Source organism: Chinchilla lanigera, unplaced genomic scaffold (genome assembly GCF_000276665.1).
Source record: "Chinchilla lanigera isolate Chin_1 unplaced genomic scaffold, ChiLan1.0 scaffold00055, whole genome shotgun sequence".
Lineage (NCBI taxonomy): Eukaryota > Metazoa > Chordata > Mammalia > Rodentia > Chinchillidae > Chinchilla > Chinchilla lanigera.
The window spans coordinates 8,667,406-8,684,828 of record NW_004955456.1 but is presented as its reverse complement, the minus strand read 5'-3'; the positions used below and the strand labels follow the sequence as shown (position 1 = coordinate 8,684,828).

The 17,423-nt window shown below is 42.6% G+C and overlaps 1 protein-coding gene across 1 annotated transcript in view; it reads right to left on the bottom strand.

The window, feature by feature from the left end:
• Positions 1 to 17,423, bottom strand: part of Rabgef1 (RAB guanine nucleotide exchange factor (GEF) 1) — a gene marked incomplete in the record, with an annotated part of 67,413 nt that overhangs the window by 31,509 nt on the left and 18,481 nt on the right. The window contains 2 exon segments of the mRNA XM_005396718.2: positions 7,105 to 7,271; positions 9,683 to 9,871. Of these exon segments, the coding sequence (XP_005396775.2) occupies positions 7,105 to 7,271; positions 9,683 to 9,861 (346 nt within the window).

Genomic DNA, 17,423 nt, shown 5'->3' with positions numbered 1-17,423 from the left:
AAAAAAAAAAAAAAAAAAAAAAAGGCAATGCCAGGTGTGGTGGCACACACCTGCAGCCCCAACACTAGAAAGATGAGGAGGAGAACTACAAGTTCAAGGCCAGCCTGGGCAATTTAATGACTTAGTATTACTCTGTCTCAAAATTTAAAAAAAAAATTTTTTTCTTTTAAAAAGCCGGGCAGGTTGTAACTAGGTACAAAGGCCTTGGGCTCCCCATTATCAAAAAGAAAAAAAAAGATTTCAATACTGTTCTCTTAGTAACTTTTTACTGTTTTGTTGTATATTTCTGTATTTTTTATTTTATTGGTATATTTTAGATATACACAATAACACCCATCATAGAGAATTTGTACCTGTACCTGATACATCTTGTTTCTTTTTTTCCCATTCCCCTCCTCTCCCTTCAAACCTTCTTCTCTTAGCAATTTTTGATAAAACAGAAGATTTAAAAAATCAGTAAGAACAAAACACTTAAACAAGGCTATCTACCAGCCTGACTGAACTAAAGTTTACAGAATACCTAAAATAAATGCACATTCCATATGACAAAATAATAGTAATAATGTACATATAAGACATGTATACTATGTACTAAGTACTTTTACAATATTATTTTGTCCAGTCCTCAAAAGCTCACCAGGTAATACTTTTTGAAGTTCAGAAACTTGAATGATATTATAGTTATTTAAGGGATAAATGCTAGAATTTGAACCCAGGTTTACATGCATTGGTCCAAAATCCGAGCTCTCCTACGCAACTATCGTCTCCACCTGTCAAAGAGAAGACTGCCAGCCAGCTCTTCCTAGGACATCAATCCCTTGCCAGCTAGCCAAGGGTAGAAAACCCTGACCACGTCCTTTATTATTTTGCTTATGCATACTCCCCTCCCACAAATACTTTTCACTGAAGAGTTTACTCTGAAAGTCACCTGGGTGGCGTGTTTGTTTACATACTATCCTGAGTGTCACTTGGGCAGGTGTCATTTCAACCAGTTGATTCTTGTATTGAATAAATTTGATAAAATTGTCATTTTCATATTTCATGTTATATTATCTTATAAAAATTAAAGAAAAAAAATGCAACATTTGATCATCCTGCATTTAAGTAATTAGAATGGTAAGTGGTTTTAAAAAACCTCTTAAAATGTAAGTGAAAATTATATTAGCTAGCTATAAATTAGTATAAATCACTAAAATTGATAGTTGGCTGTTTCTCGCCAACCTTCCTAAAAATCAACCCCTACTAAGACAACAGACATTTGGCTTACAGGTAGAAAGTGACCGGTTTGGGTGACAGTTCGGGTTCGGGATGCTCAGGAATGGGACGAGGGCTTAGCATGTAAGATGAAGGAAGTGAAGAAGGAAACTGGAAAAGAACCACCTCGCTTACATTATAGTTACAGTTTTGGGTAGGGCCCCAGGGGCAACTGCTTGCTCTTCAATTTAAAATCATCCTGTGTTGTAACACAGAAACAAAGCACGTATTTCAAGTATATCCAGTCAACCATGATTACAAGCCTTCCATTCCCCACTCTAAAAACTCTCCCAGCAGAACATAGCTCTTGAATTATAATGACAATACATGTACAGTGGTCACTCACTAAGGATCTCCTATACGTCAGATCCTGTGCTTCGTTAGTCATTCTCATTAATCCTTAACCATTTCGTTAGACAGATGGTTTTATTCTGTGCATGAATACACTGAGCTGGACAGATTAAATCACTAAGTGCTCAAAGTCATGGTCTAATAAGAGATGGGATCTGAATGCAGGTTTGCCTGCTCCCCAAGCCTAAGTTCTTCATAACGATATCATGACATCTTTTTATTAATATAGCATCTGTTTATTCCTATTTAAAACAACAATGAGCCAGGTAAGGTCACACGTGCCTGCAGTCTTAGCTACTCAAGAAGCTGAGGAAGAACTGCATGAACCTAGCAATTTAAGGCTGGGCTGGGCAACACAGCAAGACTCCATCTCAGTCAGTCAATCTAAATCAACCAACGAGTATCAGCTGAGAACCTACTATGAAAGGCTGCTTGAAAGGCAGATCACATACTAAATCAACTGATATTCTAAGTAACCCTGTGAAAGTAAAATCTTCACCAATAAGTTTATTTGAGGAATATTTAAAAGTCAAGATGGTTAATACTATTTCTAGTCTAGTGAAAAACCTATTTTATATCCTAATATTTTAAGTGTACCAAAACCTCCACGTTTCTTAGATAATCTAAAAGGAGAGCTCAGTAGGATATTACAGTTCTATTGTTATATAACACAGGTGAGAGGGAGACAGTCTGTAGTTTAAGGAATATATACTTCACCTTTGGCCCAGGCTCCTGGCACAGAGGTCCTAAAACCCTTGGGATTTCCTGACTGATGGGCCTGTCTGTTGTCCATAAAGAGCCCCTTTATCACCCTGGCCCCGACAGCTTCTGGAAGGGACTGGTCACCAGAGGAACCAGCCCTGTGATTAGAAGGTGAGCCGGGTGTGGTGGGACATGCCTATAATCCCAGCACTTGGGAGGCAAGAGGCAGGAGGATCACCGTGAGTTTGAGGCCAGCCTGGGCTATATAGTGAGTTCAAGGCCAGCCTGAACTGCACAGTGAGACCCTGTCTCAAAAAAAAAACAAAAAACAAAAACAAAGAAAACCAGGTGAGCATGTTTAGCCCTATGCTCCAAACATTGGGAAGGGAAGAGGGTCTGGAGATTTTAAGTCACCAATGGCCAATGAATTAACTAACCATCATGCTTACGTAATGAAACATCCATAAAAGCCCTAAACAACAAAGTTCAGACAGCTTCTGGCCGGTGAATACACTGAGGAGCTGGGAGGGCAGCGTGCCAGAGGGCACACATTCCCTTCATTGGTCTGCTGCTGGGTCGTGTCCTTCACAACACACTGGCAAACATGTAAGGTGTTTTCCTGAGTTCTGTGATTTATTGTAGCAAATGATGGTATTTGTCAAAAGGGGTTTCCTTGTAACTTGTGGGTGAGAAGTACAGGTGCCACAGACCACCCAGGTGACAATGGGGACCTTCTTGTAAGACTGAGAGCCTTAACCTCGGAGGTCTCTGCTACTGTGGGTAGTATTAGAATAGGACTGAACTGCTGAATATGCAGTTGGTGTTAGAGAATAAAAGACACCATGTATTTGGTGTTAGGAGGAAAAGCCAAAAACATAAAAACTTCCCTCAGTCCTAGGCAATGAGGGTCAGAAAGACACGTTCTAAATGCGGCTGGCCATCCATATGCACAGATCCCGCACCCTCAGGTTGAGATGAATTGGACAGGTCCTAACTTCTGTCTCTTATGATTCCCTAAACAACACAGTACAGGCTAACAGCTCTTTATTTTACAGTAAATATTTACAGTATTTATACTGTATTAGGTACTGTAAGTCACCCACAGATAATTTAAGTATAGGAGAAGATTGTGTAGGTCATATACAAATACTTAGTCACCTGATACCAGACACCTGAGCACCTGCAGACTTTGGTACATTTGGGGGCCGTCGAACAATACCCTGGATCCAAGGGAAGAACTGTGCATTCTACTAGACATAATATACAAGGTGATTTATAATATAAACTTCATAAGCAAAGATAAATAATATTCAGAGTAAAAAAAATGCAACCAGAGTCAACTGGAAAAATAACTATAAAAATAGGCACAAGTATAAAATTGGTTCCAAATTTAGCTTTGGGAATCATAAGTTGCCTTAGTTTCATCCAAGTGCTAAAGGCCCTCATGATTGAAGTAGCAAGTCGTTAGTGACTCCTTGCACAATGTAATTAACACAAAGCTTCTATTTAATTAACATCTGAAATTCAGCTCTTGGAATGGCATTGAATGCCGGAGGATTATAGTTTATTTTGAAGAAACTTCAGATTTACAGAAAAGCTGCAAGACTGTCATCAAGTTTCTTAATACCCTTTATACAGATTCACGAAGAAGTAAAATAAAGAATACAGAATACCAAAACGTCTATTTCTAGTCCTGACCTAATGAGTTAAAACTTCTTTTAGCAGGGCTGGGTATGTGGCCCAGTGGTAGAGCACTTGCCCAGTATGCGCAAGGGTCTAGGTTCAATCCCTGGTACTGAAAAGAAAAAAAAAAAAAAAAAGCTATATACATAGCATATATAGGCTAACCTTACCCATACACAACAATCCAACAAGTAACCAGGCTGAAATGAAAAGTTCATCTGCCAAAGTTAAACAGTAATCTGGGAAACGAAGATCCAAGAGCATCTTCCTTTCCAACATGAAGTATTTTTAAATACTTGAAGCTTTCTATATATAAAAACAACTACAGAGGTAAAAATCTAAGGTACAAATCTAGCAATTAAGATAAGGCCAATTAACAAAGGAATATGCCAAAGTGAATATGATTCCCTGATGCCAGATATGTATGCCAGAACCGAGACCTCCCCAGACAGCTAGGCACAATGGTGTATACCTGCAATCCCGGGTATTTGGGAGACTGAGGCAGGAGGATCACAAGTTTGAGGCCAACCTGGGTTATTTAGCAATGTTTTGTCTAAAAATAAAATTTAAGAAGGCCTGGGGATATAACTCTGGAGTAGAGTACTTGCCTAACATGTACAAGGTCCTAGGTTCTATCCTTAGTGTCATACACACACAACCTCCCCAGACCACAGAATGAAAGCACTCCCACAGATAAGCACTTTCTTTTTTTCTTTTTTTTTGTTTGTTTTTGAGACAGGGTCTCTCTATGCAGCTCAGGCTGGCCTTGAGCTCACTTGGTAGCCCAGGCTGGTCTCGAACTCGCAAGTACCCTTCTGTCTCAGCCTCCCAAGTGCTGGGATTATAGGCATGCACCACCATGTCCAGCTTGATAAGCACTTTCCATGCAGGGACACCCCCTTTTTTAGAGACGAAGATATTTTCAAAAGAAAAAAAAAAAGGTAAAAAGCATTCTGTATACAAGTTTTTACAATGAAAATTACAGGCTCTGGACTGGATTATGAAGCTTCTTTCTATAATATAATCCACACTGTACAAATGTTTTTAGGACATGATTTTTTTAAACCACTGAGGGAGTCAGGAAAAATACATGACTACATTGTGTACCTAAGCAACAGAAACCTTATTTAATACATATATATTTAGTACTTTATATATATGAACTAGTTTTCTAAATTATATACATATTTGAGGTAAAATGCAGAAAACTTGAACAGGGAGTTAGGAGACCTAAGTTCTAATCCACCAATTCATTATATAACCTTGGGTAGGGGGCTGGGGATTTAGCTCAGCGGCAAAAAGCGCCTGCCTGGCAAGCGCAAGGTCGTGAGTTCGGTTCCCGGTACCGGAGAAAAACAAAAAAACAAAAAAACAAAACAAAACAACCTTGGGTAAATTAGTGAAACTTTATGGATTTTCATAGTGCTATTTGTGTAATGGGGCAGTTAAAGCGGACAGCTTTATAATTCTTTTTCTATTTCATCTGCTATAATAAATATATACCATTTCATTGCATAGCATAAATTCTTAAGGTTATGAGATGTGTCCGTAGCAAGAAACAGAACTGAAACTAAACAGGAGTGGGTGGCTTTGATCAACGGCCTTGAGCTTCTTATCAGCAGAGATTACTCCAACAGAAAGACACTGCATTTTAAAATGCTAACACTTCTTTTTGGAGATTTACTGTGTTTGTCAGCACTGGGCTAAGCCCTTCCGCACACCAGCTCACTCAGCTCTCATCAGCATGGCTCTGGCAGGTATTACCTTCCCCTCAGGACAGACGGGCCTCAGACAGATCAGCCTGCCCAAGGTTATGCAGCTAACAAACAGCAAAGCTGGAGTGAGTCCAAAGCCTATTCCTTTATCCACTGTACTACACCAGCTTCTAATAAATAAAGCCTGAGCCAGAACATTCTAGACAACCAGAAAGTTACTCCAAATTAATCATGAGAATAAAAAGATTATTTAAAAGTGTATTTCTCTTTTCATAGTTTATGAGACAGGATCTGACTATAGTACCCAGCCTACCCTTGAACTTCTGGGGCCAGGGGACCTTTCTGCCTCAGCCTCCCTAGTAGCTGGCATGTGCCACTGTGACCAGCTAAACGTATGCATTTCCTAAAGAGAAGTGTATGTTTTTGTTATAAACAATATTTCCTCTCAATAAAACAAAAGAAAGTAGCAACAGTTACTGTGCCTGGAAGAGTCTTTTTTTGAGGGGAGGTATCAGGACTCGAACTCAGAACCTTACGCTTGCCAAGCAGGCGCTTGTGCTGCTGAGCTCTTCCAGCCCTGGAAGAGTCTTAAGGGCAGTACTATTATGCATTCTCCCGCCTTCAGCAGGCCAAGTTACCCTGCGGTGGCATCTGGATCACAAGAAATGGGGCTCTGAGAAGACAGCTCCTCCCAGTCTGTTACCGTCTTCAACGAACCCTATAATCCCTCAGTAGCAACTCGAGGTTCAGAGATGGGGCCCTAACACAGGTTCTCCTCCTGCTCCACACTAGGCCCCTTGGGTGGCAGAATGACCACAGCGTTACTGACTACCTCCTGCGGCTGTACAGCATATAAGGAAACAGGAGGAACAAGGTCATCTACGTACAAATTCACGCACTAAAAAATACCTAATGAGTCACTTTCCTCCCCCCAGAGGCACAGTGACCCTTTTCTTATCTGTTCTCCGTACATTTCCCTAAGACACAAGCTGTCTCTCAGAAGGAAGGAAAACCCCTCAGAGGACTTTCAAGCCTTCAAGCAGCCACTCCTATGAGCTGCGGACAGTGAGGGTATTACACAAAGGGGACAAATAAAGATCCAAAATATAAAACCACAAAGACACACTCATCTGGACAGGAGTGGATTTTATAAAGTAGAGATTTTAATTGTCTTTATTCCCCTTATAGAATAAACAAGTTTCTCTAAACACAATGGCCTCCAAGCAAAGACAGAATTATTCATATACCGTCTGGCCCCCAAACTTGACTTTGGTTTCAAATCTGGGCTGGTGTTCCCTAAAAGTTAACAGAAACAGAAAGCTGTGCCCACCACATGCACTGCAGATCTACTCTGCATCTCACTCAGCCAGAGAAGAATAAAAGAGCATTAGAAAGTTACCCTTCTTGGATCCGACCCTGGAAGAAGCACTGAAGAATTTCTTCACAGTGGTAACCTTGCGCGTCTTCTCGTTCGTTTTCTTTTCTTCAAACTTGGAAAATGTGAGCGACTGGGCCCCCTGGCTGCTCTGACTGCTGGCAAAGGCCTCTTCCTCCTCCCTCTGAAGCCTGAAATTCAAGAGAGGATTATAAATGATCTAGACAGTATCCAAGTTGCCCTTGTATCTAAAGGCTACCACTCAGTTCAGGAGGATCTAAAAATGTTATGACTAGAGGAAACATGCGCCCAGTGGGTCTGAGGTCTCTGATAGAAGGCCACAGTACATGTGCTTCTACAGGCTTCAGATGGGTACGTCTCTGTGTGTTACGTGCCTTGGGAACTGTGTTACGGTTATGTGGAACAGCCTAGCTCAGGAGTGGTGAACCTATGGCATGTGTGCTGTACCCAGCTGTTTGTTATCACCAAAAGCTTTAAAAGGTTCGCCATCACTGTCCTTTTCTCCAATAAGCTCAAATTGAGATGGAGAGACAGATAAGCAAATAATTACCGTCTAATGGCCAATTCTTATAGAAGAGAGCAGAAATCAAGTTCTGAGAGAACAGAGGACAGAACAACTTAACTGCTCGGGGAGTCTGAAGTTTTCATAATGGTGACATCTGGGCTTAGGGGAGAAACAGGATCCTGTGCGTGAAAAGAGAAGAAACCCCAAGTGTGAAAGTGTGCGCCGTGTCACAGCAAGCTCGGTGTGCGCAGAGGACCGAGAATGTGATGGGCTGTGACGCTGGTACATGGGAAAGTGCCACAGGGAACAGAGCCCTGGCCGTGAAGCCAACTATTATTCTGGAGTTCACTATTTGGCAAGAAACCAAGGGTGATTATAAGGCCCAAGAAAGTATCCCTATCAGCTCTATGCCTCAGAAAAATAATGCAAGTAGCAGCGTGAACAACTGAGCGGGGGGAGACTCATGACAGAAATAACCATCAGGAGTCCAGTAAATGACAAAGTTTAAGAGACAAAATAAAGGCCTACAAAACAGAAGCAGAAAGGATGAAATCACTAAGACTTTTCAGAACTGGAATAAACAGAACTTGCTCAGGGCTAACGGAGAGATTAAGAAGGGCTCCAGGGTGTCTTCACTAACTGGATACACAGGAGGCCAGCAGCTGACACAGAAGGACAATGCTGGGGACAGGAAAGGAGTGAATCCCAGCTCCCTGGGGAACTCTCAAGCACCCTCTAGAGGCTTCCAAAGAGCGCTGAGGCAGACAGCCGCCACAGCACTGAGGGCACGTGAGCAAAGCAGACTCGGTCACACTGCCAGCGGGACAGGGACTCCGAGGGCAGGCCCTGCAATCACTGTCCTGACAGGCAGTACAGGCACTTCTGAGTCTTGCTCAAATGCAAGAAATACTGTTGGATACCTGTACCGCGATGGAAGTGATCATCATGTACTGCGAATATGAACTAATGAAAATCAAAATTTACAAAAGGGTAATTCATGTTTTTAAAACTTCAAAATTGTTTGAGGAAAAGACTGTTGTAGGACATCTCAAGCATGGTCACAAGTGGAAGCAGTTAAGAAACAGAAACAAACATCAGAAGTGGAGGTGGTGCTAGTCGTAGGACGGGACAGGGGCACACCTTTCTCGGAGACAGAACCTAACACAGAGCCATGGAAAGGGAGGAGCTGGGGGGATTCATGCCCCATGGCCTCCACCTTCTTTGTGAGACAGGAGCCACTAATACAGTGTCAGGAGCCCGGGGAAGCCCGAGGAAACTGCTGATGCTCTGTGTCTGTATTTTCTGTTTGATCGACCACAGGCACCAAAGCAAGGAGTGAGCTTTATAATTCTGAGCTCAACACAGATGCTAGCGTTTCAGCCACTCAACACTGGCTGATGAGATACAGAAAACTAGCAGAAGTTGTCCGGCTGGTTTGACCTTCTTCTAATGAGACAGTTTTACAGTTTCTAGGGAGCTTGGCAAAGGCGTAACATTAGTCCCCGTGCTCACCAGCGGCTCCATCTTCCAACTGTGCCACAATCCTATCTCTAGGTAATACAAACTACTTTGACTAACAAATCTCATTTTTAAGGAAAAGTTAATTTCCATAGCACAAGGAAATCAACAGGTTTCCACTACTCTGTGCTTTACTGTTGCGCCACATGCCATGCTGGATGTGCACAGGAGTGAGGGAAATATGCTTCAGGCTGCCGTGCCCAGCCGGAGCTAGGTACAGCATACACGTGACCTCGCTTACTCTTCACCAGAAAGCATGCTATCTCCCCCTTCTACTGGAGGGCCTTACTGTCTAAATGAAAGAACTGGCTGGGCGTGGTGGCGCACACCTGTAATCCTAGCGTTCAGGAGGCTGAGGCAAGAGGATCACTGCAAGTTCAAGGCCAGCCAAGGCTATGTAGTAAGTTCAGCCTGAACTACACAGCAAATCCCTGTCTCAGAAAAGCAAAACAAAAGAAAGAGAGAGAGAGAGAAGGAGGGAGAAAGAGAGAAAGAGAGAGAGAGAGACAGAAGATAAGACAGTTACAACACCGTTACACCGCCCCTAGAGTCCTTTACCGCTCTGCCAGCTCCCAGTCTTCCTGAATCTGCTTTTGCCTGGCTTTGTGGTACTCCTCCCTCCAGCACTTGGAGCAGAAGCCCTGCCAAGCGGGGTTGCCATAGTAACCACATCCTTTCTTGCACAGGAGCTCCGACTGATCCACATGAATTCCTCGGCGTTCAGATTTAAGGCTCATCTTCTTCCTGCTAATCAAGGGACAAACAAGAACATGTGAAAATGAATTCCCTATCATCCTACTAACTAAAGTCATGGCAAGTGTGAACCAAAATATGCCTGAGTCTGTGAGGGTCAAGCTGGAAAGAAGACAGGAAGTCAGGAGGGACAGAAGGAAAGGTTAATAAACATCACATATTCCTAACATCCTATTAATAAAAATTTTGCTTATTCCCCACTCAAAATATAAAGAATACTATAAGAAAGGACTAATACTGGTTAAAAACCTAAATATACAACCAGAAACTGTGGTTATCATAAAAGAAACCATGGTGTTCGGGAAGCTTAATGACGTTAGATCCAGCAACGACTTCTTGGATCTGACACCAAAAACAGACAAATGGGATTTCTTCAAACTTAACACAGCAAAGGAAACACTCAACAGAGTGAAAAATGGAATGGGAGAAAATACTTGTAAACCATGTATCGGAAAAAGAGTTCATCTCCAGCATATAGAACTCTGCAACAATTAAAAAAAAAACACCCAAATAATTACATTTTAAAATGGACAAAGGACTTGAATAGACAAGTCTCCAAAGAAGACACAGAAATGGCCAACAAGCTGGGCATGGTGGCACATGCCTGTAATCCCAGCACTCAGGAAGCTGAAGCAGGAAGACTGCCATGAATTCAAGGTCAGTCCGGTCGACACAGTGAGTTCAAGGCCAGCCTAAACTACATAGCAGGACCCTGTCTCATACAAACAAACAAAAGGAAATGGTCACCAAACATATGAAAAGACATCAAAAGACTCAGCATCAGAGAACTACAAATCAAAACACGATGAGCTATCACTTCACACCTATTTTAGGATGGCCACTTTCAAAAGAACCCTGGAAAAACATGTTCTGATGAAAATGTGGGGAAAGTAGGACCCTCCGGCACTATGTGAGGGAATGCAGTGTTTTAGCCACTGTGGAAAACAGTATGGGCGTTCCTCAAAAAAAGTAGAAATATGGCCCAGGTCCAGAGATGCACACCTTAGTCCTAGCTACTTGGTAGGTTTAGACAGGAGACCCATTTAAGCCCAAGAGCTCAAGGCTAGTCTGGGCAAAACAGTGATATCCTCTCTGAAAAAAGCAAGAACAGAATTATCATGTAACCTGGCAATCCCAATTCTGGCTATGTATCCAAAAGAATTGAAAACAAGATCTCAAAAGGATATTTACACACTCATGTCCACTGCAGCATTATTCACAATAGTCAGAGGTAGAAATAAGCTGAATTATGCATAAATAGTGCCATATATATATATGTGCCATATATAAACTGTGCCATATATATATATATATATATATATATATATATATAATTTAGAAAACAATCCAGTCACATGCTATAAAACAGATGAATCTTGAGGACATTATGCTAAATGAAATGAATGAGTCACAAGACAGCTACCGTGTGACTCCCCTTACAGTGGCCAAACTCTTAGTGACAGAGCAGAGCAGAGCGAGCAGGGGCAGGGCTGGAGGGCATAGAACAGCAGTGGTGCGGCATGGGTGGAGCACTAGGCTTCCCAGAGGAAGCAGCTCCAGAGCCCACTGCGTCGCTAACCCTGAGAACGACTGGGATGGTAAGTTCCGCGTTCTTTATGAGAGAAAGCACATGCCCATTTTATTTAAAGAAAAAACTAACAAATCCTTCTTAGCTGCTACTAAACTAAACCTCTATAGTTTTGTCCCAAGGAACAAAGTGCACCCATCTTATAATGTTCGCAGGTATGTCCGACCAGAGGCTGTAGAGTTGCAATGGGTCCCTGGGCAGTAGTAACATGGCCCCACGAGGTTACAGACTTGTAATAGTATTGTGTGCTTTTCAGTCATATTTTCAGGGTCCCACTGTGCAGGGCTCCAGCAGACTGGGCAGGCAGGCACTGAAAGTGCGCAGCGGGAGGTGCAGTGCTAAAGTCCACTTCCTGCATGGGTCACACTCTCAGAAAACGGACCCTGCGTGAGCAGATGGCACTGTAAGTGTGGCTTGGCCAGCGAAACAGTTTTTTTGCAGCTGTAGTTAAGGAAGTACAAAAAATGTACCAACCTTTTCAGGCTCAGGGTATTATAATTACATATATAAGAATGCGAATACTAGGAAAGTGGTTGCTTGTTGCAACCGTTCAACTCAAAGAAAAATCTGACTGTGTCTCCTTACTAGACTTTTTTTCTTTTTGGTATTGGGGACTGAACTCAGGGCCTTTCCACTGGGTTACATGCTCAGCTCTTTAAAAAAAGATTTTTTAAAATTTTGATAAGAGGGTCAATAAATTGTCTAGATTGGGTTCAAACTTGTGATCCTCCTGCCTCAGCTTTCCAGAGTGCAGTTTCTTTTTAAAAAAAAAGTTTTTTGCGTTTAAAAAATTTTATTGATATCTTTTAGATATACATAACATTCATCCTAGAGATTTGTGCCTGTACATGATGTATCTTGCTGCTGCTTTTTTCCCCATTCCCCTCCCCTCCTTCAACCCCTCTTCCCCTCCTTATTTACAAAGTTCTGTTTCTATTTTTCCTTCTATTCTTTTTTCTTGTCCCTTCGTTCCTTTTCCCTTCCCTCTTCCTTGTTTCCCTCCTCATATGCATATTTTCCTCCCATTTCCCAATATCTATTATATTTTGGTCCTTATTTACACTTTTGGTTTCTCACAGCAGAGAAACAACACGGTATTTAAACAAGTGTGCTCGATTTCACTTAACAAAGTCCATCCGTGTAGTTAGAAATGTCTCAAGCTTTCAGTACACTTTTATAAGACTTCCCAGAGAAGATCATTGCTCACTGCACAATCATACCTTATCTGTAGCATCATTTTTAGCAGTACAATTTTTTGTTTGTTTTTTTGAGATAGGGTCTCACTGTGTAGTTCAGGTTGGTCTTGAACTCACTATGTAGCCCAGGCTGGCCTCAAACTCATGGTGCTCCTCCTGCCTCAGTTTCCCAAATGCTGGGATTACAGGTATGCACCACTATACCCAGCCTTTTGAACAACTATTTCAAACGATGTAGCACACAGTAAAATCAGATCAAAAATTTGACAAGCACCTTGAGAACTCACTGAGAACTGCATCTGCTTCTGTCAAACTCAACACTGTTGCATTAGTTTCACAAAGGCAAGGTCAAATATTCCATTAGTTGTATCTATGCTGTCCTATTTCTTATTATAATAAAAATACTTTTTTAAAAGATCTGTTACTCATATACATCCACTATATTCTCTATTGTATATACACTCAGTGTACTCCAGGGAAGCTGGAAGGCTGGGCACCTGTACTGTAAGAATACTCAGTACCGTACATTGTTTTCTCATAAGGACTTTGCTTCAATGCTATGAAAGTGAACACTTTCTCTCGGCTGAAGTAATTTAACATTTACCAGAAAGTGAGTGTAACTGAAACATCAGCACAGTTTTAATTGTTAAAGTGGCATTCAAGGCCTTTAGAAATCTAGGGCAAAGTAACAGAGCTATGCATCTGCTACCCCTCACCAAAGGCCCAATACTGTAGCAGGTACTTAATAAGGTTATTCAATTCTCAAAAAGCCAAATCGAAGTCAGGAGAACACTGAGGTTCAGAGAAATTTTCACAAGTATGTAAACCCTACTGAAACCAAGCAACACAAGGGATCTGAAACCAGTTAAAGAGTCCAAAACTCAACCTACAGCGTGTGCAGCCTGCCTGTCCAAACTCACACCCCTGCACGCAGATATCAATCACATCATCTTTTCCCAAATGAAGTGTACATGCCCATGCTTCAGCCTACTTTTTTTTTCTAGACTATTTTCCTGCTTTTTTTCTTTCGTTTTTGAGACAGGGTCTTACTATGTAGTTCAGGCTGGCCTTGAACTCACGGTGATGCTTCTGCCTCAGCTTCCCAGAGGTTACAGGTGTTTTCTCCTGCTTCCTTTGTCTGCCTCCTGCTTAGGTAAGAAGCACCACAGGAGCTGCTTTATCTCCCATGGAATTGGGCATGGAGATGAGGTGTTCCCTGTGGGTTCCACACACACACTGATGGGGCCAGTTTGTAATTCAGCCTTCATCTGGACAGTGATTAAGCTTCCTTTCAAGATTTGGCAGCAACCTAAGAGCCTGCAGATGGTTATCAAGTTAGAATATCATTTGGATAATAAGGAGAAACCAATAAAAATGTGTCAACTTGACTATAAAACCAGAGAGACTTATTTATAATTAACCTTATTAAACTATCAGGAAAACAATTGGGTTTTGCTGCAAAGCTATTTCCTGATTTTTCTTGGCAGGTTAAATGCAATAAGGCAGCCTTCACCTTTGGCAGTCAGTGGATCTTAACAATGTTTAACATTTTTTCAATCCCTATTTCTTTCTTGCTGCTACCATGTGACAGGTATTAGAGGGGTAAGCAAGAATCACTTAAGAACGCCTGAAAGTGTGGAAGAAGAGCTTTTCCTCTGCTGATACGTAGAAAGAGATAAAACTGATTTCAACGGAGAGGGAAAAATGCTTGTAGAAAACTTTCTTGCATCAGGGACCTACTAAGTAGAAAATCATCTCCCCAACCTGGTTGTGGGGTGACATGCCTCCAGGCTACTGGGGAAACTGAGGGAGGAAGACCACTAATTTGAGGTCAGCCTAGGGAACTTAGTGAGCCTCTGCCTCAAAAATAAAATTAAAAAGGCTGAAGATACAGCTCGGAGGTAGAGCACTTGCCTAGCATGAGCGAGCCCCTGGGTTCAAACCACAGTGCCAGCCTCCTAATCATCTACTCATCAAAACTGAAGAATTAACATCTCCATTTCGAAGCTAAAGAAACAAAAGAGATCTTCACATTCGAGCTAAAACCTGACATACTACTGTAACAAGCTCCACTCTTAGTTTTCCCCTCCACTGTATCACATTTAAAGCTACGTGTGCACAGCACCACAACTGCGACACCCACACTGGCATCACATGGTCTTCATTCTTCTTCACATAAACGAATGGCCAAGCAAGCAAAAGAAAGGTGGCACTTGATGGCGTGCATTTAAGAAACTCAAATATAGTGGCAAAATGAACCCTACATCATGAAGAACCTACCACTTGTTCAGCACGAACGTTTACTGTCACTGAGCATCAGGACTGAGCTAGAGGCCACCAGTGATGTACTTGGCAGAACACGTCCTGGGCCTCACAGAGCTCAGAACAGAGGGCTAAGGCAAGCATTCTACCTGAGTGACACCTCCCGCCCAGACCTACTTTAAAACATAAACCTGAGACACAGATGCTGTGGTTTGGATCTTGAATGTCCTCTAAAGCCCCATGCATCTTCATCCCAGCCTGGGTATCAGTGGGAGGCTGAAAAGCCTCCAGGAGGTGGGGCCTAGTGGAAGGGAGTCAGGTCATGCGGGGGCGGGCGCACTGAATGGGATGTGGGGACTCTGACCCTTCCTCTTCCTGTTCTCTGCTTCCAGCCACCATGAATGAACAGCACTCCTTCACGATCCCAGCCATGATGCTCTGCCTCGCCACAGGCCAGCTGGCCATGACTAAAACCTCTGAAACAGCCAAAATAAGGCTTTCCTCCTCCTGAGCTATTTATCTCAGGTGTTTTGTCACACTGACAGAAGGTTACCACAAGAGAGTATCTTCCAGCATGATAAACTGAGGACAAGAAGTCCACTTCTCCAAAAGCAACTGTAAAAATGGACAAAACTTCTATGCTCTGCAGACAGATCTGTCTGTGCACTCTAGCTGCAGGCCCTCGGTATATTTTTTTCTGGGTACACATGAGTTCTGCAGGCAGAGCAGAAGCCTTACTGGCTGGAGATGTCTGAGTACAACCTCAATCTGCACAAATGACACTCTCTGGCTGAACATTAAGGCGTGTGGCATATCAGAGACCCCTGCAGTGAGTCCCCAGTTTCCTGAAAGTGTTAGGGTGCACACCGAAAAGAGCAAGAGACAAATAGCAGTGTAACAGGGATCTGGGATGGCCAGTTGTTCTCGGGCAACAAAAGGCCACGAGGCAGCCAGGATGTTGGTATTCAGCAATCACATTTACACTGAGGACAATGGTCAGGAGATTATCGGATGACTCAGAGGACCGCAGCGATCTTAAACCAATGAGGATCTTATGGTGGAGAGAGATGGCAAGTTAATAAGAAGTCTGACCTTCCCCCCAGGTGAAATCTTTATTATTATTACTACTTGGTTCTCAAGGAACCAGGATGTAATCCTGCAGCTGAAGTAATCTTGCCCTGGAGCATCATAGCATCACAGGGCCATTGAGGCCTCAACTGTGACTGCAGGCACAAGTTTCTGCATACCCTAGCCAGCTCGCGAGGCAAGATACTAGACCTGAGATAAACCCTAATCACAATTTATGAAGTTATTTTTCCCCCAAAATTATATGGTGACCCCTAGAAGGGAGTTAGGCCTAAAATAAAAATGAAGAAAATAAACACAGACATCAGTGGCTGCAGAGAGAGAGGAGACTGCAGGTTTATTCCAGCTATAAAGCCTGAAAGGCACACACTGAGCACTACCTTCAAAGAAGCTTGAAAGTAAACGGAACTGTGGAAAAAGACTGGAATCAACCTACTACCAAACCCTTGGAGAGATGACCATTTTCCCCCTCTAGTGTCACCAGGCCATACAGACATGGGAATGGGGCACACAGGGAGCTCCTTCAGTTGTGGCCCAAGAAAAGAAGAAGGGAACTCCTGACATGCAGAGAGAATGTGCTGCTCTCTCCACCTGACTGCCTTATGCCCCCTCTGAGCCCAGAGTCAAGCGACCATGGGGCACTGCTGCGATGGCTGGAATAAGACAGTGCAGAAGCCCCATTCTGGCTTCTCTGCACTCTCTGTCCTCCCACTGATTTGCCCAGAGGTGCAGACCATGTGGGAGTACATGGCAGGGTAGGCAGCTACATCCACAGTGTCCAGACAGAGAAAAGGAAAGCCCCCACCCCACAAAGAGAACAAAAAGAACAAGAGAAATTATAGGACAAAAAACTCAAGACAGGAATTTCTAGCCAGGTGTAGTGGTGTATGCCTGTAATCCTAGCATCCTGAGAGGTTAAGGTAGGGGATCACAACTTACTGGGCAACTTACTGACACTGGGTCTTAAAAAGTGGGGAGAGGGGCTGGGAATGCAGCTCAGTGTGAAAGCCCTGAGTTCAGTCCCCAACAGCCACCCCTGAGACACATACACAAGCTATTTCTGGGCTTTCCCCTAGACTGTGCATGCACGAGTGTGATGCTATTCAGTACCAAAGACATCAAAACTACAAGTACCTGAGGGAGTACATGCATTAAACACATAGAAACAGCACTAGGAAGGCTTTGAATAATGAGCTGACATTGGAACAGTAGCCCACAGGACCTGCAACAAAACAAAATATTTTACTCTGTGAAGGACACTTAAGAAAAATGAAAAAACAAAGTATGGACTGGGAGAAACATTGAAAGTCACATACTTGACAAAGAACTTACATACCCTAAACATACTAAAAGACTCAAGACTCAGTTGTAAGAAAACAAACCACCAAAAAAAAAAAAAAAAAAAAAAAAAAAA